This window comes from Dryobates pubescens, chromosome 28 (genome assembly GCF_014839835.1).
Source record: "Dryobates pubescens isolate bDryPub1 chromosome 28, bDryPub1.pri, whole genome shotgun sequence".
In the NCBI taxonomy this organism is placed as follows: domain Eukaryota; kingdom Metazoa; phylum Chordata; class Aves; order Piciformes; family Picidae; genus Dryobates; species Dryobates pubescens.
In genome coordinates, this window is record NC_071639.1 from 11,256,515 (window position 1) to 11,282,943 (window position 26,429).

At 41.9% G+C, this 26,429-nt stretch overlaps 1 protein-coding gene across 1 annotated transcript in view; it reads right to left on the bottom strand.

Moving 5' to 3' along the window:
- Positions 1-26,429, bottom strand: part of AFG1L (AFG1 like ATPase) — a 41,688-nt gene extending 15,259 nt beyond the window's left edge. The window contains exons 1-7 of the mRNA XM_054174017.1: positions 26,327-26,429; positions 23,256-23,479; positions 15,983-16,034; positions 14,975-15,076; positions 13,531-13,661; positions 8,025-8,124; positions 6,696-6,754 (exon numbers count right to left, since the gene is read on the bottom strand). Coding sequence (XP_054029992.1) covers positions 6,696-6,754; positions 8,025-8,124; positions 13,531-13,661; positions 14,975-15,076; positions 15,983-16,034; positions 23,256-23,479; positions 26,327-26,420 — 762 coding nt within the window. The 5' untranslated portion in view covers positions 26,421-26,429. The remainder of the gene's footprint in view (positions 1-6,695; positions 6,755-8,024; positions 8,125-13,530; positions 13,662-14,974; positions 15,077-15,982; positions 16,035-23,255; positions 23,480-26,326) is intronic.

Genomic DNA, 26,429 nt, shown 5'->3' on the forward strand with positions numbered 1-26,429 from the left:
TTTGGGGTACTCTCAGAAAGTTATCAGCAAGTGACAATCACCAGCATGTTTCAGAGTATGAAACTGGTTCAACTGGAACTCAAGAACTGGGCAGGTCTGCCTGCAGCCTGCTGAGAGAGGCATCCAAAGTTAAGAGCTGTGTTTCCCATCCTGTGCAGCAATAAAAGGAGACCAACCAGATCACTGGTCACAAGCAGGCATGGTACAGGTGGAGGACATTCAGAGGGCTCTGCTCCTTTCATCCATGTTTCAAATTGGTACAGAAAGAGGGTAAAAAAAAACCAATCAAGTTTGTAACACTCCTAACTTTCTGATACACTGCTTCATGGGAACAAAATTATTTGGTGATGCATTAAAAATGTGGTCCAAGTGTGGCTGGGTGTGCAGACAGTTTTTGTCTCCCTGTTCATGTGTTGCTGAAACAGTAGACTTTAAAGAAAATGTCAATGAATCCTCACAAGCACCATACATGACCTGTGGGGTAATTAGCAATCATTTAAAAGCAGCAAGACTAAAATGTTCTATTCTTTATTACTGGCAGCTCTTGTCTTGATCAGCATTTTAATAAAGATGGTTCATTGCTGAGACAGTTCCATGAATCAGTCATAATTACATTCTGACACGCAGTGAATAGGAAAGCAAAACTAAATATCACTTCATCAACCTTTCTCACCTTTCTGCAAGTATTAAGTGTAAATAATTTTTACACACAACCTTACAACAGAACAATCTGTGTATTTCTCAGCTTTGTGCATGCTCTACCCTAACTGAATTTTCTGTGACCTATACCTGGGGGAAAAAAAAAAACCTCACCACCACCTTACAATCAGGCATAATTACTTAGCCTTGCATGATATTCAGGTGTTGCCTTTCACAGCTTGAATCAGCTTCAAGCACAAAAGGCTGTTTGTTCTACAAAATGCTTTAAGGGGTTAACTACTCTCTTCTTTTGGGGGGTTGGGTTTTTTATAGTCTTTTCCTTCATATTCTTCATCACCTGCAATAATGAAATATGGGAAATTGCTACAATAGCCTTAGATACTTCTTGTCCAGAGGAGGACCATGAAATTCATTGGGGGGATGGAGCACCTCTGCCATGAAGACAGGCTGAGGGGGCTGGGGGTGTTCAGCCTAGAGAAGAGAAGGCTCCAGGGAGACCAACCAGCAGCCTGCCAGTACCTGAAGGAGGCCACAAGAAGGCTGGGATGACAGGACAAGGGGCAATGGTTTGAAATAAGAGCAGATTTAGATTGGATGTTAGAAACAAGTTCTGCACCACAAGGGTGGTGGAACACTGGGACATGTTGCCCAGGGAAGAGAGAAAAGGAGAAAAAAAAGGAGGGGAAAAAAAAAGGAGGGGAAAAAAAAAAGGAGGGAAAAAAAAAAAGGAGGGAAAAAAAAAAAGGAGGGGGAAAAAAAGGAGGGGGGAAAAAAAGGAGGGGGGAAAAAAAGGGGGGGGAAAAAAAAAAGGAGGGGAAAAAAAAAAAGGAGGGTAAAAAAAAAGGAGGGGAAAAAAAAAGGAGGGGAAAAAAAAGAGGGGAAAAAAAGGAGGGGAAAAAAAAAGGAGGGGAAAAAAAAAGGAGGGGAAAAAAAAAGGAGGGGGAAAAAACAAGGAGGGAAAAAACAAGGAGGGAAAAACAAGGAGGGAAAAACAAGGAGGGAAAAACAAGGAGGGAAAAACAAGGAGGGGGAAAAAAAAAAGGAGGGGGGAAAAAAAAAGGTGGGAGAAAAAAAGGAGGGGAAAAAAAGGAGGGGAGAAAAAATAAAGGAGGGGGAAAAAAAAAAAAAGGAGGAAAAATCCTCCTTGCAGAGAAAATACCAACAAAAACCCCACACCCAAACCCCACTCAAACCAAACCCACCCCACAACCCACTGCCTACCATTCTGTTCTGCTAAACACCCAGCAATGAGTGCAACTTTCTGTCTCCTGATACACAAACTGCGGTGGGGTGTGAAAAGCAAATGCCAAGAGCTCACCCTGACTTTCTAACGTGATCTTTCACAAGCTAAGGGTCAAATTCACCCCTAATGCAGGGATTTTGCTGGAATGGTATCCCAGATGAAGTTACTTGTTTAGATTTCTTGTTTTCCTTTTTCCCCCTGGTGTTTTTCCTTTTAATGTCTGATTTGTTATTTCTTTGCCCGGTATTAGCCTTTGCTCCTGCCAGAACTGTTGGCAGGCAGGAGAAAGAGAAAAACCCACCCACCCACCCACCCAAACCAAACACAAAAAGTAGCCTTGATTTACAAAAACTGGGTTTCCCAGAATGATGATGATTAATAATAATAATAAAAAAATAGTGATTAAGACCTACACAAAGGCTAAAGATGGCTTAGGTTTAGCTCTGATGAGGGCTGCTGCCTCATTACCAACCACTGAAAACTTCTGCTGCTTTTTGTTTCAAGGGACTCCAAAAGTCCTTGCTGTAAAGCAGGCTGGGGGGTGAGGGCTCCATTCACTCTTTCTGTACCACCACCATTATGTAAGAAGTATAAAACACTGCCTTTATGCTGCCAAACCACAATGACTCTTCTCACATCAAAGAGTTTTCACCACTAGGGTTGGTTTGGGGTTTTTTTTTTTCTCTTTTTTTTTTTTCCCCTCCCCTCTGAAATTTATTCAAGCCAAGGGCAGGGAGACAACAATTCATACACACTAATTACACCTAATTATCTATTCCTCTTTTTTTATTATCCTTTCCACCGGCTTCGGCCAGTCTTAGTCGCTATCTGGGTTTCTCACAACCTCCCCTTGCCCTGTCCATCCAACTCCACAGCAAAAGTCTTTGAAGAGCACAGTCCTGGCTTCTCAGAATGTTAACAATGTCAGGTTCAACTCAAATCAAATTATTCTATTCTTTGGGGGGGGGGTTGACACGTTTCTGTGTTAAATATGAAGGCCTCTTGGTTAATTTGGCAAATTCCTCACATCTCTTCGTGGCTAGAATTGCTGGTAACACCCTCTCTGGTAGGAGCTTCTCCTCATGCTTTCTTTTCATGATCTAAATGAAATGTTTATTGGATTAAAGTCCTTCTCTGCAGACCTCCACGGTGGCCTGTGACAAAGAGCTTAAAAGGTTTATTAATTGGCTGGGGCTTTGGCGGGGGAGGCAGGACCTCATTTCACATTACATCACGAGCAAATAAAACTGCCACGTGCAATTAGACTAATTTCCCCTGATACAGCAGGAATCAACTATTCCACACCTATCATATGCTTTAATTTACCCATTTTAACCAAGCAAGCAAGAACTCAGGATATCCTAACAAGTAAAGGCAGGGAGAAGGCAGGGAGCCTAACACCGAGCTACAGTAGCAGCTGTTTGATCCTAAGCTAAAAGTTGTGTACTGCATCTAAAGAAAGTGTCTGGGACCAAGCAAGCAAACAAACAAGTAAATAAATAAACTGGGAGCAAGCAAGCAAAGAAAGAAAGAAAGAAAGAAACTGGGAGCAAGCAAACAAACAAATAAATAAATAAACTGTCTGGGAGCAAGCAAACAAACACACTGCCTGGGGGTGTGTGTGTGTGTGTCTAAGACAGACACAGAAGGTAACCAAACTGAACAGCTCAGTATCTAGAGACTACACTAAAGTAGTGTAAAAAAAGCAACAGGTATGTTGTAAAACACAGTGAGAATTAAGTGCCCTGAACTACAGACTTCAAATAATCCTTGTGCTTAAATTTAACACACACAGAGGCTTAGAAGGCTCGAAGGCAGAAAGGGTTTGGTAACTTCTAATCTGACACCTCGCCTTCCTAGATACAACATTTTGTTAGCTGCCGGTCTTACAAATTGGTCTTAACTACAATCAGCCAGAAATTGTAGTGCTGCTCAGCACAAAGCCTCTTGCAATAGTGCTGTATTTTCTATTTTTTCATTTCTTCTGTGTTTAATTAGGTACACTTCACAAAAGATGTGTACTTCTATTACTTGCAGAAAGAGAGAAGGAGAACAAATGCTCCTTCTACTTAGGGGTTTGCTTGGTTACATACTAAGAAGGGAAACAAAAGGCCCAACATCTTCAGTAATGAAAAAGTCAATTGATAGGCGAAGCCATCACAATATCAAAGGCCTAATCCCTGCAATTCTGACTCAGGTGACAGTTCACAGGGGTCAGAGTGGCTGACACTGACCTCAAAAGCAGGTTTTAACTATTCAACGTACTGAAAGCTGCTGGGCTATCACACCATTAGACTGGAACAAACTGACAAATCAATTTCATCAAGGAGATGACTTTTTTCTGAGGGGGGAGGAGAGGCAGATCTGCCAATCAACAAATCCCTGCATTTCTCACACAGGTGGTTGGACAAAAGCTGGGAGCACCATCAAAGACATTTTACATCTACCAAATGCCTTTGTACAAAACCAAACACCCCTCCCACCCCCCTCCAATTTCCAAGCTCTAGATGTTCTAAGCAAATATTTTTTGTGTATTCAAACTGCAGTTATTGAGAAGGGAAAATACTTTTCAATTCCTCCATTTCTTGCTTTGTGAGACAGGATGCATTTTAATTAAAACCTGAGTAGGCAACAATGTCAATAAACAATCCTGAATCAATTTGGAGAAAGCCAGTGAACAACACAGCTCATGAAAACACACTGCTTTCCATTTGAGAGGAGTGGAAAATGCTTAACCAAATCAAAGAAATAATGATTTGCTCCCTTCATAGCAGAAAAGGGAAACCAAAGTTCACTGTAAGGAGCTCAGAGTAGTTTTATGTCCAACTGACAGCAGGTTTCTGGCTGATTCTTTCTCTTTGGTTAAAGCAAAATGCAGGTAGGCAAAGCTAAACATTTCCTTTTACAACTGTGCCTCAGTTTTACTCAGGCTATGAAAGGCCCTAAAACTTCCTGATTTTCAGTCAGACTTCTGGGCAGTGCACATCTCCCAGATGAAGAAAATGCAGAAGTCAACATATTTGGTACTTTGACTCAGTCTGACATTTGAAAACTTCACATTGCAGTTCCAGGAGACCTTTGGAAGCCAAAGAACTGCACATTTAAGCTACAGGCTCTACAAAACAGACTATCTGAGGTGCTTTCCCTCCTGACTGTCCAGAGAATGAAGCATTGAGCTCATCAGCAAGTTAGAACTGGGATTTCAGAAGAGTTAAGGGCTGATGTAAATATCTCCATTCAGCATCTGCAAAAATTAAACCATGGCCAGAATGACTGCCAGAGCAGGCAGTCAAAGTGTGCATTCTCTTCCATTTTTGAAGATCCTCACTTCAGATCTTCCATCAGGGCTGCTGCAGACACAGAGCTTTATTTGTCAATCAGTTGCTTAAATGCTTAGAAATTTTTTCTCATCAGTTTAGATGAACAACTGAAGAAAGTAACTGAAAGGCTTTCTCTTTTGCCTTTCTTTTGAAAAAAAGCCACCAGCAAAACAGCACTACAAAAATCATCACTTAGGAGTTCCATGCACTTCAAAATTCTTGGTAAGAGATGCAGCAAGATTAAAAGCCCAATCAGAAGGGACTGAATCTAATTGCAATTATAGAATTAGAAGATTTTCCTTTCTAATACTTTTGATCTCTGTAAAGCTCTGTCTCTGTAAAATTCGAGAGACTGAAGCAGCACTGCTGCAGAAACTAAGCCCGAAGCTGCATCCGGCTCTGGAGCCCTCAACACAGGAAGGACATGGAGCTGATGGGAGCATGTCCAGAGGAGGACCATGATTAGGGGGCTGGAACATCTATGCTATGGGGACAGGCTGAGGGAGCTGGGGCTGTTCAGCCTGGAGAAGAGAAGGCTCCAGGGAGACCTAACAGCAGCCTGCCAGTATCTGAAGGTTGCAGAGACTGTTTGCAAAGGCCTGCAGTGACAGGACAATGGCTTGAAATTAGAGAAGAGGAGATTCAGACTGGATGTTAGGAACAAGTTCTGCATCATGAGGGTGGTGAAACACTGCAAAAGGCTGCCCAGGGAGGCAGTTGAGGCCCCATCCCTGGAGCTATTCAAGGTCAGGCTGGACAAGGCTCTGAGCAACCTGATCTAGTGGAAGATGTCCCTGCTGACTGCAGAGGGGTTGGACTGGATGAACTTTGGAGGTCCCTTCCAACCCAAACCATTCTAGGATTCTATAATAAAGAATATTGCATGCCAAAGACTTTTAGCCACAACTGGACTCTTTCAAGCAGTTCCCTGAGGTCCTTCTTGAACTGAAGCACCCAGAACTGGACACAATATTCCAGATGCAGCCTCACCAGGGCAGAGCAGAGTGAAACCTCACAGATGACAATTCAGAAAACCACTTACACACGTGAAAGACCCAGAAACAAGGTAATTGAGGGGTCCATACTGATTGCTACTTTCCTTCCACCAAAGGCACACCGAGTTTTTGTAGCACAATAAATACAAGGCAGCCCCAGGTAGAGTACAGTAGAACTGTTGGAGGAATACTGTGTTACACAGCACATTCACACCAGTCAAAAAAGCCTTTTCTAAACAAATTCTGCTGCCTGAGTCAGAAAGATAACTTCTTCTCATAACAAAAAAGTCCACTTTTTGAGATGTGTTAATTCCAGAGAGCAAGAGTTCCTTTTTGCCTTACCTTCAATTATTTTTTGCCCCAGCCAGTTAAAGCACAAACATGTTATCTGGAAACAAGTATCAAAGTGATCCTGTACAAATCTCTAATTTATTAACACAGCAGGCAAAACTGAAAAGCATTTAACAAGTGACTCACCTTCAGCACAGCAATGAATGGTACAAAATTAGCTCTCTGAAGACCATTTTTGTAGAGATCTGAAAGAAAGGAAATCAGTACCATTTTGCTACTTAGTCTTAATAACAATGTCAGCTTGTCTTCTAGTCTGGCAAATCAAACTCTGCATTGCTAGAGAGAGGAGGGGGAAAAAGGTAGGAAATGAAAGCTGAAATTGATTTCTTTTGCTGTATGAAAACTCAGTACATTCTCAAGGAAGAAAGGAATGTCCTGAGAAAGTCTGAAAATGGCAGGGAGTGAAAGATGACTTAAATTTCTGATGGCATATAGCTGATTTTAGCAGAAGAAATAAGCAGCATCTGTTTTGAAGTAAGGATATAACAAAGGATTTGGAACCCCTGCTTGCTCAAAAGCCATACAGACCTGGGGATTATATAGAGGGATCCACCCAGGTAGTCATTCTCTGTCTAAAAATATTGTTAGAAATGGAAGCAATTCTCCACTTAATTCCCAATGAATGGCCTCAAACTAGGCTGTGAAAATGGCATCTTGACAAGGCATTCTGCTTTGTGCTGGTGGATCAAGTCTGTGAGTTTCCAAGTCAGAAACTGGGGAGCTCTATGTACTCTCACTTCCACTCCCTGATGCAGAATATGACTTTTTTTCCCCATCCTGGAATACACCCAAAGCAGAAGCAATATTTCACCCTTTCATCAAATATCCTCCCACTGGCTTGGACAGAGTAGAGAGGATCAGAAAACACAGAAGGCTTTGAGGGGAGGTAGGGGGAGGAACACCTTGAGTTTGAGAGAAAGGAGGAGTAAGACTTACTGAAAAACCTTTCTTCCTTAAGCATAGAGGGAAAAAACCCCAAGGGACAAATTGAAGTATCTCAGATTTCTGAAGGCCAGAGAGTTTATTAATAATAAATGCAGTATGATTTTAATATGGTTGTTCTGCAAGGCACTGAGGTTCGTTGTACTGGGACAAGAGCAGCAGCATGTTTGTTTTTACCTTCTGGAGGCCTGTCAGATGTTGCCACAACAACCACCCCATTTTGGAAGAGGTTTTCAGAAAGCTGCTTCAGAATCATGGCATCAGCAATGTCAGGACAGAGAAGAGAGAGGATTTGAGGGGAGATGGGGGAGCAACACTTTGAGAGAAAGGAGGAGTAAGACCTCCTGAAAAACCTTTCTCCCTTAAGTATAGGAAAAACCAAGGGACAAATTGGAGTACCTCAGATTGTCAAAGGCTGGAGAGTTTCTCAGCATCAAATGCTGCATGGTTTTAATGTGATGGCTCTGTAGGCCACTGAGACTGGGACAACAGCATTAGCATGTTTGTTTTTACCTTCTGGCGGCCTGTTAGATGTTGCCACAACGACAACCCCATTTTGGAAGAGGTTTTCAAAAAGCTGCTTCAGAATCATGGCATCAGCAATGTCAGTGACCTGGAGGAGACAACACATTTGTTTCATCTTGCTTTCAGCTTCTGCTGCAATAGATCTGCAAGTGGCTTTGTAGCTAGGGGGAAGAAAAAAATTGCTTGTTAGTGAAAGCCGTGGAGAAAGATTCTAATTACTGCTTGGTGAGGAAAAAAATCAAAGGGATAATTAATAAGCAGTGAATGTACCACAGGCTTGCAAAACTTGCCCACTCTTTATTGTGGAACTCTACCATTTCTTTACCAATCACTAAACGATTCCATGTTAACTTCTATTCTAAAACTACAGGTGGGAGACACAGAAAGCAGACCTAAACATTTAAGAGGCCTAATTAATTAGAAACAACATGAGGGGATCAAAAAAAACCCAACAAACCCAAACCCAGAAGAGAGAAAGAAAATCCACACCGGCTGTTTTACATTTCTATTACCTTTGAGGCAAAGGTTTGCAGAGGTGAATTTAAATGGTCATGGGGCTTTAGAAATAAAGACAAGTAGCCAACTAGACATAATCAGCTGCTGTTGAAAATAGAATGATATGACATAGATACTATTGTGTGATTGTTGCAAAAAAACAATTCAACAGATGGCCCATCACAAAAATAAGCAATTTCATTGTTCTTTTTAAGTGCCTTCTATTACTGTCCATGAATAATCAAAAGGCACTGCAGTCACTTCCAGCACAGTCAGCCTCTTCTAACCTTCAGGCACAAAACACGGATAAAAACTAAAAAATGGGTGAGACAAGTGATGCTGGGGAAGGAAGGAAAAAAAGGGGAAAGACTGAAAAATAAGCCATAAAGTAAAATTGCTTTAAGTATCTAAGTTCAGCTTAACAAACTTGCTTTACAGTACCAAGAAACAAAAGGAAACAGAAACCACCCTGCAGAAATGAGAAAAAAAAAAGTGATAATGTAATAATTTCTTTTCTGAAGAAACCCTTTGCAATAGCAATTTGTATTTCACCGGAGTTCACCTGCAAGAGATCGGCAGTGGTAGATAAGTGAACCATCTTTATCATCATTACTCTTGTTTCTCCTGCATTCCCTTCCTTATGCAGCCACTTGTTGCATTTGGACTTACCAGAAGCTCAGTTTTGAGGCAATCCAGAAAGTGATGGCATGCTGAGAATCAGATGCATTCATTACACAACAGGTAGAATAGAATAGAATAGATCAGACCAGGTTGGAATAAACCTTCAAGATCATCGCATCCAACCTACCATCTAATCAACTAACCCATGGCACCAAGCACCCCATCAAGTCTCCTCCTAAACACTTCCAATGATGGCAATTCCACCACCTCCCTGGGCAGCCCATTCCAATGGGCAATCACTCTCTCTATGAAGAATTCCTTCCTAACATCCAGCCTAAACCTCCCCTGGTGCAGCTTGAGACTGCCAGACTGCTGTGCTTTCACCAGGTGAGATGGGTCTGTTGTGACAGCAATGCACCACAAAAAGACCTTAACCAGTACCAAATTTTTTCTCCCCGACTCCACCACCACCCCACCCCTTATCATTCCCTCATTTCTAAATGACATTTCTGGGATAAAGGAAAAAAAAATATCATCCAGACAAACAACTGTCAGAAGTTCTGTCAAAAAGCAAGAGGCATTTTGAGAAGTGAGAAGCAAATATGAGCTCTTTGTGTGTGTTACAGCTTCAGAAAGCCAGAAAATTTCTGTGAGGTAAAGTAGGTAGAAGACAGTAACTAGACAGTAAATAAGGAGTGGGTCCAGAGGAGAGCCACAAAGATGGTCAGAGGGCTGAAGAACCTCCCCTATAAGGACAGGCTGAGAGAGCTGGGGCTGTTCAGCCTGGAGAAGAGAAGGCTCCAAGGAGACCTTTCAGCAGCCTTCCAGTATCTGAAGGGGAGCTGGGAAAGGACTTTTTGCAAGGGCTTGTAGTGATAGGATGAGACTGAATGGATTGGAGCTTGAGGAAGGCAGATTTGGACTGGAGATTAAGAAAAAATTCTCTACAGTGAGGGTGATGAGACACTGGAACAGGCTGCCCAGGGAGCTTGTGGATGCCTCCTCCCTGGAGGTGTTCAAGGCCAGGCTGGATGAGGCCTTGAGCAACCTGGGCTGGTGGGGGGTGCCCCTGCCCATGGCAAGGGGATTGAAACTCATCTTCAAGGTCCCCTTCAACCATTCTATGAATCTATGAATTTTCCAATTGTTTGGGGGTTTGTTTAAATTGCAATGGAGAACAAAAGCAAAGCCTACAAATTACCAACGAGAAGAGCCTCCTAATGGAGAGAATGGAGACATTTCATTAGCATTTAAGAGAGAAGATTTTATGACCTAGTGCTACTTTCCATTATGAGTCACAAAAATAGGGGAAAAAAATGGAAAGAAAAAAAAATAAGACAACAAAGAAAAACCAAAGAAAAAGAAAACACACTAGAGTAACAGTTCATTTACATATGTAAGTGCCTGAGACTCAGTCAGCCACTGATTGGTACAGCTCCACCTAATGAATGACAAACATAGGCATGTATTAAAAGCAATTAGTATTAGCACAAAAATAAGAGCTTAATTTTTATTAGAGGCTTTTAATAGCATGCAGGTTAGTAAAACACTCCCTAAATTGTAGCCTGCTTTGCTTTAAGTCCATGTGGTATATAAAGATGAACACTGTATGATCATTCAGCTTGCCAAGATCAGGGACTCTGTTTTCATTATCAGTCCTACCACAGGCTACAGACACACACCAAAATGAAGAGTCTAATTACCTCTGTATAGTTATTTGATCACTAAATAACTCATCTCTTTTTTATTGGCCAACCTCTGTGTTCTGATACATCAAAAGTATAATTACAAATGGCTTAGCTCTAGGGGGTTTCTTCCAAAAGGTTCTTCTGGGACTGCTGAGTTTGGCTGGGGCTGTTTAGTTTGAGGAAGAGAAGGCTGAGGGGAAGTCTTAGCACCCTCTACAACTACCCTGAAAGGACAATAGAGAAGTAGGTGCTGGTCTCTTCTTACAGGTAATTAGTGATAGAACAAAATTTTTCACTGAAAGAGTGGTCAAGCATTGGAACAAGCTGCCCAGGGAGGTGGTCGAGTCACCATCCCTGGATGTGTTTAAAGGTCCTTTAGATGTGGTGCTTAGCAATATGGTTTAGTGGACAGTTTGGTAGCGTAGGGTTAATGGTTGGCCCTCATGACCTTAAGGGTCTTTTCCACTATGAATGATTCTAAGATTCTATGCAAACAGAGACACATTTTTAGAGGGGCTGAAGACTTCAGTGATTTGGGAAAAGACCTGAATATTGAAGCTGTATGACAAACACAAGTCAGTAGCAATGCTTCCATCACCTGAGAGCCTCTGGCTCAGGCAAATGTTGACCAAAAAAAACCACCTGCTTCAAAATGGCCAAAGTCAGAAGCTCAGTTCCATGACTAAGGTCCTGGTTACCACAGAGTACTTGCAAAAAGAATCATTCAGGACACTGTAATTGGTTTTTTTTTTTCCTTTTGTTTGGAACACATAAAACTACTTTAGGAAGTGCTGAAATAGTGTTCTCCATCAATTAGGCAACTCCCCACTTGTCAGCCAATTCCCCAGGCTTTGCAACAAGATTCACTCCAGAGTACTTCTGGTTTCAGCCCACTGTCACAGATGAATGTGCCACCTCAGCAATGCTTTTTGTCTTTTGAAGTTCTGCATTTGGGTTCCTCTGAAATGTGAGCACTAACAATACTTTTTGCTGTTCCTGTTACAACATCTCTCAGGATAAGAGAAATAAATAATTCCAGCCTATCACTTTTTTTTGCCCCAACATGTGTTTGAAAGCAACCTGAAGTGTTTAGAGCAAATCTCAACTTTTCTGATGTTTCCTCCACACAAACATTTGGCTAAAGTAGGTACCCCCAGCTTGACTTTCCACCTGTCAAAACAGAGAGCAGCCTTGTGTGCAAGTCAGAGCAGTACATGTTCTGAGTCTCCAGCTCTTTCCAGTTTCATTTTAATCTAGCAATCCTTTTAATATGAGTTAGAGGAAATGGCCTCAACACACCCCAGGGCAGGTTTAGGTTGGATATTAGAAGAAACGTCTTCACTGAAAGGATTCTCAAAACACTGGAATAGGCTCCCCAGAGAGGTGGTCAAATCCCCATCCCTGGAAGTGTTTTAAAGAGACAGATACGGTGCTGAGGGACATCTTTTAGCACCAGACTTGGTAGTTAGATAATAGTTGGATTGATGATCTTAAAGGTCTTTTCCAACTGAAATGATCCTGTGAATCAGACTGCAGTGGAATGTAGCCATTATCTCCACTGGGGAAACGAGCTGCAAACATCCTGAATCAGATATGGCTCCTTACTGCCAGTGCTAATTGTGTCACCATGTCACTGCACTACTTTATGACTACTTAAGCAGACAGGCTTCTCATCCCAAATTCAGTGCCTTCTGCAAAATTTCAGGGGACTCAGCCTCCTCTTCAGCAGGCAAAGCCTGCACAGCCTTCCACATCACAGACAATCAGTCCTGAAGCCCAGCTGCTGACAAAGCTGTGAATTTAGAACATTAGTACACCCAGATTTTTTTTTTAATCCACGTAAGAATCCAAGGCTTAGATACACGTTTTAAAGCACACTCCCTGTATTACTTTCCCACAGTGACCCACCAGCAAAAACAGAGGGGACTTTCACAAGTGAAGTGACTGATGTACCCCAAGCAAGTCAGCAGAGGGAGCAGGCAATCGATTTGGGAACAACTACTAGTCTGTGCTCTTAAAATGAGGAAACTTGACAGACAGCCTGGAAACTCAGCTGATTGAAGCTGCCAAATGTCTCCATCCCCCCCGAAATTGATCAAGCAGTTCTAAACCTACATTTGTGACATGCTCTTAAACCAAAATTCACAGGATATGTAAAACTAATTAATCAATCACAGATAGTTTCATGAGTTTGGGTCCTTTTCCTTCATATTTAGTTCAATAGAAGTTTCTTTAAATGTTAGTTACATTGATATAATCTGGCACGGCCATGCAAAAAGTCTCCAGTAACTCTAGGAAAGAGTTTGGGTTGGATTTGACAGGTCATTTCCATGTCCCTAGTGCCACTGAGACAATTTTCTGGCATTATATGAACTACACTGTGATGGTTCCTGCTCTAAACTACTCATGAGTCTCAAACTCCAAGGCATGTACACCCTTCCATGAGCAGTAACCAGACTGGTAAATGAAAGCACTAGAAAGGGGTTTCAACTGCTAACTAGCATCTTATTTCCTGGGGAAAAAACCACAATCAGCCAAAACCCTACCACTTTCAAAACCATTAAGCAACTTCAGCTTCTACAGTTCATGACTGCTCAGCAATTCAACTGCTGCAGCAGCAGCAATTGTCACATTTTCAGATTGAAAGTAATCATATAAAGCTTCTCTTGAAGCCAGGACTGACTTCTTACCTGAAATTCATCAAAACATAGGAGAGCAGCCTCTTCACTTATTTCCTCTGCTACTGGTGCAATTGGGTCATATGTTTTGGCCATGAATCCTGGCTTCCTTTTCGGCAAGCTCTGCTTGAGGCGATGTATTCCTCGGTTGGTAAGAGAGAAAAAAACCACAACCAACCAACAAATATTCCTCACTTATTTTTTCTAAGACAGGGACAACAAAATTATTTAGCTGCCAAATAAAATGTCACCCAGTCAAGCAAAAATAGGAAAGCTGAAAAGTCTAATTTCAAGAGGGCAAAACAGTTTACATCTACATCCAGGCAGTTATTTAGAGCCCAAAGTTTCTGCCATTCCCATATTCTTGGTTAGAAACAACTATCAGAGAGCCCTTGAATACTATGCACTTAGTGTAGCTCTGAAAAGCTGATAGAAATTATCTTGCTGCAATTCATGACCTTAGTTTCAGTTTCACTTTGTAATTTGGCATTTTCTGCTTCAATTGTCAGAGCATGAAAAGCTCTTACAGCGTTCAGAATCAATGCATGCTCTGAAGGTATACTTAGAATGCAATTAAAGAGCTAAAGAACTTTACATTTTCAAATGTAAGTCTGATGACACTGGCACAGAATAAGATTACTGCATCCATACTTCACTGTCTCATGGACTGTATTTCATCTGACTACAGGCAAAGGTCCTGCAGTGAGAACCTACCTTTGTTAAAGCACATCTGACAAGAAATGGAAACAGAAAACCCCAACAGTGACCCAGTGATGACAGAAAAGAGGGCACTAAAAGTGGCAGAATGATGAAAGCTTCCCAAGAAAAACGAAGCTGTCACACCACTTGTAAATGACAGCATCAGCTAAGAATTCCACAGTATTTTAAAGTCACAGAGTTCAGAAACTGAAACAACATTTTTAATGTATGAGAGTATCTGTGTCAAAACAAAGCAGCTTGTTCAACCTGTTAGAAAAATTTCTGCAATAAACTTCCTCCTATTATCTTTGAATTCCTGATACTAAGTCTGCCAACCAGAACAGGTCTCCCTCGCCTTGGGGTTTATACCTGCCTTAGCTATTGCTCACTCAACATGCAGATCGAATCAAACATTTACTGTTGCAGTTTCAGCAATTGCCTTCTTCAGATTTCATGCAAGCTAATTGGTAACTGGAGAACATTTAGTGAAGGATTTAATCCTAAATATACACTCAAGTTTTCTACACAATCAGGTACACAGAATCTTTGAGAAGAGATACTTGAGAAATAATATGCAATTAACACCTACTCTGGGATGACAGACAATGCTCAAGTCTTTTAATGTCTCTCTTGTTTTTTACCCTTTTTAGCTTACATGCTGCAATAAAGCTAAGCTGATTAGTAGGATGAGACAGACTTTTTTTCACAGATACTGTTAGTTGATACAATTCTTGTAAATACCTGTGTGGGCACTTACTCTGGTGTACATCTAGCATGAAGCCGTGAAAATGGACTCTCTTTTTTCTTTCTACTTCCAGGTGAGAATAGAACATGTCCATCACCATTGTCTTTCCTGTGCCTTCAAGTAAAAAAACCCAAATACCCAAGAGGGAGTTAATTTAAGAACAGTATGGAGTGATTGCAATAATGATTGATCGTGAGAGAGGGGCAATGGTTTGAAATTACAGAAGAGGAGATTCAGATTGGATGTGAGGAACAAGTTCTGCACCATGAGGGTGGTGAAACACTGCAACAGGCTGCCCAGAGAGGCAGTTGAGGCCCCATCCCTGGAGCTATTCAAGGTCAGGCTGGACAAGGCTGTGAGCAGCCTCATCTAGTGGAGGATGTCCCTGCTCAGTGCAGGTGGGGGGTGGACTAGATGACCTTTGGAGGTCCCTTCCAACCCAAACCATTCTATGGCTCTCTACTCTTCAACCAAGTCAGGACAAGACCAGACTGTGGGAAGGACAAGTAGTTATAGCTTCTGTGCAAAACCTTTGAACTACATTTTTATTTTGGGTTTAAAATTTTGATCCATACAGAGATGGCCCAAAGGTTGCACAAATGGCTCCCTAAGCATCCATGAAACACCTTTAGTGTTTCCTCTTGAGGAGTGAATGCGTTTTCATGCTGTGCTCTTGTAATTAGAGTGCATAAATCCACCCCGTGGCACCCTCAATTACTTCCCAAATTCCCAACTTGTGTTCTTAAATGTTAGTGAGCAGGCAACACTGAAAATAAGCTGCACATGTTAAGAGTGTCCAATCACAGAATCACCAAGGTTGGAAGAGACCTCAAAGATCATCAAGTCCAACCTGTCCAACAGCTTCCAGAATTTGGAGTGTACCTGTATCAAATAAAATCAGAACGTGGAAAACTAATCCTGGAAAAATTCATTACAGCAATAATTCTACACAAAGCTTTTAGACACTTCAGAATTGGGACATCAACATGCATCAATTCTACAGATGTAGCTGAAACTTACCAACATCTCCATAGACATAAAGACCTTTGGGGGCTTTGTTTTTAGCAAAAAGCTGCAAATCAAGAGGAAAACAAAAATTAGATGAAATATGGGGTAAAAATAAAAGCAAGCACATTGCTGGGGTAAAGTAAGGAAACAGCTACATTTCACAGAATTGTCAGGGTTGGAAGGGACCCCATGGATCATCCAGTTCTAACCCCCCTGCCACGGGCTGGGGCACTTTCCACCAGAATCTGTGACTCTGTGCAATCAGGCTGCCCAGAGCCACATCCAGGTTGGCCTTAAAAACCTACAGGGATGAGGCTTCCACCACCTCCCTGGGCAACCTGTGCCAGTGTCTCACCACCCTCATGGGGAAGAACTTCTTCCTGATGTCTAATCTATCCCTCCCCTCCTCTAGCTTGGATCCATTCCCTCCAGTCCTATCACTAGCTGACACCTTAAGAAGTCCACCACCAAAGCAGCACTAGGTAGCAATGTATAACCTTGAATAAATCATTAGCTCAGAGCTGGTAAGGAATTTCAATGCTGTATTTGTGCAAATTCTATCAAAGAGGCCAAACAAACACATATGCAGGGTTTAGTTGGGGGGTTTTCAGTCCTTGTGAAAACAAGGCCATCTCCAGTCTCAGCACACATGCCTTTTGACCAGAACACATATAAAATCATTAAATGTTTCCCAATCCATCACCATCAACACAAATCCTTTTCCTCATTAAGCCATTTGAACAAATAGTCCTAGGGTAAAAGGATATAAAATGAACAGTATTGAAGTATTCATAGACATATCTACAATATTCTTATTAAAGCAGCTCTGCTTAAGGTAGAAATCATTAGGATTGAGAAAATCAGGATTGCAAAGCCAGTGCAGAATCATCTCTGGTTTAAGCATGATTAAAAATCAGTGGAGCCACAGTAAAAACAGGCACCTGTATACATGGGCACCTCTGTGTATACACAGATAAAATCAAGCCACTTGTAACACCATGCAGCACATCTGTTGCACACTGCAAGCTACAAGCTGCAACTTGCATGTTACAGCATATTTTTAAAAGGATCTTTTCAAAGTATGCCTTTTATTAATCCTTTCCTCAAGTGAGTTATGTTTATCTTGAGTGAATCCTGCCCAGACAATTTTGAATCTCTTCCTATTGCTCAGGACACGTGTTGTGGCACCTAAAGGTTTATTCTGTTTTATTCACATGTATTTCAATGGGGGAAAACAAAGCAAAGCAAAGCAAAACAAAACAAAACAACTGAAACCCAACAACTTGCAGTAACAGCAAGACTTTCAATTTGCAGCAGTCCCCCCCAGTTATTGTGCACAGACACAAACAGAATTTTGCAAAGAAAAAGTGGCAATCTTAACCAAATTTTCCTGAAATTGAGGAAACTGAGCTGACCTCCCCCCCAAAACACTGCAGATGAGTATTTGGTTATTTTGAACTGCTCCACTTCCAGACTCCTATGAGCTGAGCCAAAACAGAGGAAAATGATAATTGCAACCCTCCGGTCTCGTTTGGAGCTGGCTAACTGCTAAACGACTTAACTCTAAAGCACTTCTCAGAATGCAGTGCCACATTTGAAGAATCCCAGGAGTCAGCAGCAAAAACACTAATTAAACCTGAACTAAAATAACGACCAAGAGGCAGAAAGATGTCTCTGGTCTATATAGCAGCAGTTTATTCAGCAAACAGGAAAGCAGAGCTCTTGTGTAAGACCCCACTCTCAGATTTAATTCAGGGCTGTATTAATAGGCTAATCAAAACTCTGCATCATCAATCTGTGGCTGAGCAAGGTTTCAGATGTTCTGAAACAGTTCCATTAATAGACAAGGCTGCAACTATTTGCAAGTGCTTTGAAAGCACCGCAAGAGAACGGAATGGAGGAACAGTTTCCAGCGTGCGCTTTGTAAGAGCCTTGCACTCATTAGAAGTACTGAAGCTCCCGAGCTACACAGTGAAGAAAAGAAGTGGAAACAAAAATCCAAAGGAGACATTCACAAGAATTTCATTCTTTTTCATTCCAGAGGAACAACAGTCATTTGGACAAGACAAAAGGTGACCACATCACCTAGTTTTTTTGGGGGGGGCTGTATTTGTGCAATTTGCTGTTTCACAAGGAAGGACACTAAGCCAGAAGAACAAATCAAGTGTTTAGAGCACTGCTTTACCTCTCTTTGTAGAGGTTACAGAACAAGGAGTAATGCCTTATGGCTTTTAGTTTTCTTTTGTCTCATTCTGAAGTGTTCATTAATTACATTTAACCATCCTGAAGTTTTGTCTTTTTTGAGTGTATTTTCCCAACTCCAGTACTTACCACATTACTTATATGTTACAGGAAAGTGTGAGGGCTGGCTAAGGGAAACAAACACAATGGCTTGGTCTCCACAAAAGTCTTAAATAAAATCTATAGTTGATTTTTTAAAGTGACATAGTTGTTTTGTAGTTATGGGGTTGGTTTGGTTGGTTGGTTTTGTTGCTGTTGTTTGGGGTGGTTTGGTTAGGACAGCAAGATAGAATAGAATAGAATAGAATAGAATAGAATAGAATAGAATAGAATAGAATAGAATAGAATAGAATAGAATAGAATAGAATAGAATAGACCAAACCAGGTTGGAAGAGACCTTCAAGATCATCATGTCCAACCTATCATCCAACACCACCTAATCAACTAAACCATGCAACCAAGCACCCTGTCAAGTCTCCTGAACACCTCCAGGGATGGTGACTCCACCACCTCCTCAGGCAGCCCATTCCAATGGGCAATCACTCTCCCTGTGTAAAACTTCCTCCTAACCTCCAGCCTAAACCTCCCCTGGCACAGCCCGAGACTAAGTTAGACCTAATTGCAACACAAATCGTAAAACAGATGGACATAGTGGCAGGTCCAAACACATTTGCTGAACTGAGCATCTCTGAAAGCAAATCAAACACCAGAAAAGCTCTGAATCCTCTTTAGCCAACTGAAGAAGTTTGTAGGAGATATTTTATGTATTCCCCCCATCACAGGAGATGCTGTTGATACTTTTAGGATCCTTCCTTCCTCAACCCTAACGTGTATTTTATAACAGTAAGAATTAGTTTGGTTTGGGTTTGGATTTTACTTGGAGTTTTGTTTGTTTATATGTTTGGAGTTTGTTGTAGTTGGGTTTTGTGGGGGGTTGTTTGTCTGTTTGCTACAGGAAAACATCTTTTATTTTAAGAAATAACTCAACTCCATTGGTGGACTTTTAATGCTGGAACACAGACACCCTCCTGCTCTCAAACTGTTTTCCTGGTCTCAAACTATTTTGCATGATCCTAAAACGGCTTTTTTGTTGTTGTTGTGACGATGATGTTTTGAAATTATTCTCATGCATCTTCTGAAGCCTGGCAGTGGCAACTCATTTCCTAGGAATGTTTACTGGGATTTGAAAAACTTTCAAGTGAAACTGCATGTCAGCACTGAAGTGGTTAATTAAAATATGCAAAATCCAAGAGGCAAGTCTCCAAAGAGCAGATTTTATTGGTTCTAAACACTAACAAAACTGCCTCTTTCTCCCACTCTTTCAGGCCTCCTTTTTGGTTGTAAGCTGAGCACATTTTCAAGGTCTTGAATGGTGTTTACTACTGTTCATACCTCTTTTCAAGACATGACCTCACTTATAATTGAGCTTATTTCAAGTCATTAGCACAGCAACTCAACAACTCTTAAGATGTCCCAATTGGTATTATTTTGAAAAGCTGGAGATCTAAAATGTCTGTGCAAACAGTGACTGCCTTGAACTCCTCTATTCAGGGGGATCTCAAAATATTCCAACATACAAGGCCATGCTCTCAGCAAGTTGAAGATCAAAGTCATTGTTCAGATTTGAGTAATAATTTAGAAAAAAAGAGAAGCCTTCTTGCTTTGCAGCAAGACTAATTGGGTTTTTCCCCTCAAATTCATTCTAAACTGATGCCAAAAAAAAAAACCAACACCACCACAACAAAAACTATATCATAAAAATCCCCCCAGTTTTATTATTGAAGGAAATGGCTCATGTTGTGTGTCATCCCCTCCAGATTATTGATTTCAGAAAGCTTTGGCCTGTGAGGTAATGCAAGTCTCTTGGATAAACACTGAAATGTGTCTATTGTGCCTGATATAAGTATTTGTTTCCTAATCCTGCTTGTAGTGACTAAAACTATTGAGACAGAGAATGACAAATGAACAAAACTAAAGCCAAAGCAGATCCTTCTTGTTCAGAAGGGCAGTAAGTTTCTACTTCTGGAATAACTGTTAGTTCAGAAGAGGCTGCTGCAAGTCTATCACAGAAGAAATCAAACAATAAAACAAGGAATATCAGACGACAGAAGAGGCTGACAGAAAGAGGCTGCTCTCTGTCTCTCCTTTTCCCTCACCTCAACCTCTCAACCACATGCTCTCCAATGACAGGTTCAGGCAAAATGAGCATTCTCAAAATGCTGAGCACCAGCATTTCTTACTCCTAAAAAGCTGCAGCAGATTCTTTTCAATGCAGATTTCCTGCTAAGAGTAAGGTTAGTGAAGTTGCTAGAAACCTGAAAAGGCAAAAAGTCCATCTACAAACTGCTGTGTCTAACTGATTGAGGTGTTTGAGCTGCAAGAAATCATTTCATTTAGATCTATGAAAGCCCATTAAGCACAGAACATTAAGCAAAACCAGTGCAAGTGTTTTAGCATAAAAGCAACTGAACATCTACAGCAAGAGGTTTATCTTTCACTTCCCAACATGTTCAAAGTTACAAAGTCTGAGGCCTTCAAGGGAGGAGAGTGCCAATGAGCTATTCACAAATACAGATTTATCTCTTCCCTATAACATTAGCACTCATTCTGGGCAAAACCTTCATTAAGGACGTTGATCATAACTTTGCTGAAGCAAAAACCTGGCCTGCTCTGGAATTTAAACCATACTTTATGTGGCTTCATTATATCACAAAAGGAGATCTGGTTGAACTGGAAAGTAACTTCCCCAAAGACACCAGAAGAGAAACAAACTTTTCCATCATTAATCAGGATTTGATTACATAAATTAGCAGGCTCTAACAGATTTACACAAAACTCCTCATCTGGAGTTCTGATGTATGCCACTGCACTACAGTGCTCAACCTGGTTATCAATCTTCTGTGATTTCCACAGAGATATCAAACTCCAGAAGAAAAATCTCCAACTGCAACAATATTTATCCCAGTAGAGAGTAACTCTACAGCTGCTTCTGACTGACTGTGGCATTTGTTCCCAGGTATCAGCAAGCCATGCAATGATTTTTTAAAGCATGGAATAGAAGCAATGTTGAATGAAAGAGAGAAGGGTTTTAAAGGAACTAATGAAAACCACATTCTCAATCTAAAAACTGGCTTCTGACTTTTCCCTTTTAAGAAAAGTGTCAGTCTGGTTTCACTGCAACCAGCTTTGCTGCACAGGGACAAAGTAGCATCACAATTTCCTAAAGAGAATAAGATTAGTATTTGTTCTCTACAATAAAGACTTTCTCCTCTATTCATGCTTCCCAATCAAAGAAGCAGTAAATAACAAACCCACATAATGCCTGATCTACAAAGCCATTACAAGAAACCTGCTCTAACAACTCTAATGATGCAGGGCACTCCAGTTAACACAAGTCAGCTCTCCAAACTATTTTCAAAGGCTGTGCTTTTAGAACAGAGTATCTAAATGTCCAAAACAGTTTAGCAGAAAAGATCAAAATGCTCTAGCTTACTGATCCTCAGGTTGGACAGCAGCATCAGCACCTTCATCATAACAGGTTTTCTAAAGGATGATAATGAATCAATGTCTGGCAGTATGTTCAAAAGATAATGCAGGAGCAAAGCCAGATATCTGGTTTCCTTTTGAGTGGCTTCCTCTTTTACTGCCCAGTATCCAAAGGTGTGATGCATAAAGGATGCTGAGAAAGACTGACAGGAGATTTATTATCAAGGTCTGCAGATGACAGCATGCATTGACTGCAAATGTGAAAGTTACTTCTGATGAAAAATAAAACCCAAAGCAGGGCAAGAGAAAGAAAAACATTCAGTGGCTGGCTGGGACGAGCAGTGACAGCTATCACACAGCCTCCTCTTAGGGTTAGGGAGGTGTCTGTCCACTGCAGGCAGGGAAATTAAGATGATGATGGCAACAAACACTTTGCCATGCTTTTTCCCCCAGTACTATACTTTTCTCATCAGACTCTCTTCTTGTTGTTTCCCATCATGTTTATGACTATTTGTGCTGACTCAAGTGTTTTAATCAGGTGCAAATGGAGCACATTCAGTGGTCCTTCAGCTTCTGTGCCCATCTATGGTTGCCTAATATGTAGCAAGTAATTAAATGTCTTATCTACTTTGCTGGGCACTACTTTGGTTTTCTGGGGTATAAATTCAAGTTTACACAACAAGAGGCAAGAAAAGGTAAGGGGAGGATTCTCATACCAGTCCCAAAGCTGCTACAACACTATCAAGACTTGCAGGTGCAAGGCTACAAGATCAACAATCTGACAACAGCAGCATAAGAACAAGACATGAAAAATACTGCCACAGAGGCTCTGGAAAACACTGCACCAGCAGCTTCAGGGAAAAGTTACAGGGCTGCTACAAAGGCTAAAGCACTATGGTTGCTAAGGTGCTGTGCAACAGGGACACACTCAATTTCTGTTCATACTCTAAAAACCAGCTGAGATGTCCCCAAAAAGCAAACTAGGGTGCAGATCACACCTCTGCCTGCTTTCCTTACCTCACCTGGAGACTAACACCACTGGAAAGAACAGATTTTGGGGGTTTTAAGTCATGTCTGATTGACATGATAATGTTTTGCAAAGCTGAATTATTTAGAGCCTCACTTATATTCAAGGAAGATCTGTTAGAACACAAAACACCACTGCTCAATATGTGTAACACATGTTATACCAGTGCTTGAAAATTAAAACCTGGTCTAGGCCACCCCCTCTCCCATAGCCAACCAACATTTAAATGAGGGTTTTTTTTTGGGGGGGCGTTTGAAAGGGAAACAGTAGGACATAACCAAAATCACAGCACATTTTCTTACACAATTATTTCAATATATTTAATTTGGTTACTTCTAGAGTGTCACTGGAGTTTTAGAAACAAACAAACAAACAAAAGAACAGAGACCCAAACAACAGATCTACCTGTGAAGACCCAGCTGCAGAAGGAAGAGATGTCAAAGACAGGAATTTCTGTACTTTAAGCACATTCTTATGAGCAAAACTAAATGCAAAAAAACAAGGGGAAAAAATTATCATTATAAGCCTCACCTGTGCAAGAAGATTTTTTGAACTGATGCTGTAGCCTTTAAGGCTTTCATGCAACTTCTGCAGGTGCTGCACAACTTTCCTTTGCTGCTCATCGTTCTTCAGCTCTTCTTGCTTAATCAGAAAGTCATAATGTTCTAAAGGTCCATGGCACAGCAGCAAGGCTTTGGCATTAGCATCTGTAAGAGTACCAGGGGCTGCCTTCTCATCTCTCTGAGCTGTGTATGCTGTAAAATGAAGAGTAAATGATGAATAGGGAAGTTTTGATTAGCATCCTCTTATGTCATAACCAATTCTGACTAGTTTACACAAAGATGTATTCACATCACTTACCAATACAACTGCTAGAGTACATTAACCCTGTGTTTATCATTAAGTCAACTTCCAACTTTAGCAGTAAACAGCTCTACTAGTAGGTCTGAACATGCATTTTTGTTATTGAGAAGCAGAGAGTTGGTAAGATTTGGATGAGCTGTTGCAAGGGAAGTTTTGTTGTTGTTTGTTTGGAGATTTTCTGGTGGGTTTTTGTTTGGTTTGGGTTTTTTTGTTGTCATTGTTTTGTGGGGGTTTGGGTTTTTTGTTGTTGTTCCTTTGTGTTTTGGGAGCTGTTTGTTCTTGTTGTTGGTTTGGTTTGGTTTGCATTTGGTTGTTTGTCAGGGTTTTTTCAACTAATTAGAGCAAAATCATTTCAAAAATTCCAAAGTTCATTTCTCTAAAGAGCTTAATCCTTTAGAGAGCAGTGGGCTTAACTAGACAGAAAGAATTTAAAAGCTAGCAAACAGGAGACCAAAACAGGATTTCTGTAAGCAAGCTGAAAAGAGGCAAAGACCACACTAAGCAAAGCAATAGCTGTGGAACTCTGCTCTGCTGGCATTACCTTCTCGCTAAAGGTAGCAGGGCCATCTCCAAGCAGGAATTCTGTTTTTATATATATATGTAAGTTAGAATTGCTAGGCATAAAATGACATACAACTAGGAAAGAAGATACAGGATTCCAAAGAAGCCTTCCTAAATCAGTATGAATGAAAATGCCAACCTAAAATGATAACATTTCCTTTAAAGCAGGGAACTAAAGACACCTTCAGTAAACTGCTATTAGTTTGCAAGTGCAAAGGTACCCATGCCTACATAGAAAAGCACTCTTAACTCAAGGGACCTTCTGCTTTGGAAGAGAGCAGCAAATTGAAAAACTGATCAGTGTGTTGTCAAGTTTCCTATTGCCACTTAGAACCCTTGGCTAAGATGACACAGGAAAAAGGTATGTGAGTTTCAATGACACTGCTTATGAAAGCAACAGTCACAGCTGAGGCAGGCACTACAGTTATTTATGTACAAAGACAATCTGAAATGAGAGCTTGGTTGTGTCATATCACAAACTGATCTTGATAGCAGGAGGTTGAGAGCACAGAAGGATAACCGAGATAAACACCACCCATCCTTGTAATCCTTATTCCCCCCCCCCCAGTAGTTGCATTTCATTAGGTAAGGTTTTGAACTGTCTAAAAATCTGTCAGAAGATAATTCCCATGACAAAAATCCCAGCAGGTCCTGGTCTCACTCCTATTTCAGGGCCTAGGAAAAGAACCTGGGTTTCCCTGACATGAATTTCATCTTAGTTATCTTTCTGTGACTGCAGAAAGTGACACCTTTAACTTTATTAATCTGAGTTTTCAAGCAATGCAAAAAGACTTCATGTGAGTGAATTTAAGGCAATTATTCCCTTCTGGGAGAAACTGTTGTATTTCCCAGATGAATTCAAATTTGATCTGCAAGATCTCTTGCTGCCATCAAACTAAAAATCCTAGACCTTCAGTGAGGTGAACAATAAAAACCATGACAGGTAATATCCAGCTAAATATGCAAAGATCAAACAAATGGCACTGAAGTCCTTTCATTGCAAAAGGTTAAGTCATGCTTCAGATGATAATATTCACCTCACTAGAGGGTCGCTCACATCCAGTACACATGAAAATCATAGGATCATAGAACGAATAAGGTTGGAAGAGACCTCAAAGATCATCAAGTCCAACCTGTCACCCAACACCTCATGACTACTAAACCATGGCTCCAAGTGCCACATCCAATCCCCTCTTGAACACCTCTGGGGATGGTGACTCCACCACCTCCCTGGGCAGCACATTCCAATGGTCAGCAACTCTCTTCTGTGAAGAATTTTCTCCTCACCTCAAGCCTGAACCTCCCCTAGCACATGTGTATGATTAATGTGTATAATTAACTCTGGAAACAAAGTTGAAACAAGCACTAGAAGGGATTAGTGATGAAAAAGATAAAATTGAGATCATCGAGTCTAATCCCCCTGCCAGATCAGGATCACCCAGAGCAAATCGCACAGACCACATCCAGGCGGGTTTCGACTGCCACCAGAGCAGGGGAATCCACGACCTCTCTGGGCAGCCTGTTCAGTGTTCTGCCACTCTCAAAGTGAAGGAGTTTTTCCCTATGTTGACGTGGGATCTCCTGTGCTCTAGTCCACTGCCCCTCGTCCTGTCGCTGGACACCACTGACAAGAGTGCAGGTCTCTCAGACGCCATCCCGAGGGCACAGCAAAAGCTCTGGCAGAGGCCCGCGCTCCCGCCGAGCTCCCGGGGCCGCCGCAAAGTGAAGCGTTTGAGGAGCAACGCACAGAAGGCCCCTTTTCGCTAAGGCAAAGCGGCATCCTTAACTCGGCAAGTCATGGGGCGGCTCCCGGGAATCCGCGGGCGACTCTCGGCGCCAGCTCCCGGCTGTCACTCGGGGCTCCCCCGGGGCTGTGTCAGCGGACACGCCGTCCCGGCCTGCCCAGGCGGGGGAAGATGAGGACATGGGCAGGGCACGGGGTCGGTGCGCGTCCCGCCGGCTGTCCCGACCGACAGATACCGGCGAGTCCCCTGCCCTCGGCACGGATCCCCTCTGCCCGAAGGGGAGACCCGCGGCGCAGAGGGACGCAGGGGCCGCCGCGACCGCTGCACTGTGCCGTCCCTATGCGGTGCCCTAGCAGCCTGTCTCTCGCCCGGCTGCAAGCTGGGCAGGGCTGGGCGCAGGGCCGGCCTCCCTCTCGGTGCGGCGGTACTGACCTCTCCACAGGGCCGGTAGCAGGCGGGCGGCTCGCCGCGCCGAAGCCCGCAGCAGGCAGCGCGCAGTAACCAAGGGCGACACGGGCGCCGCCATCTTCCCAGG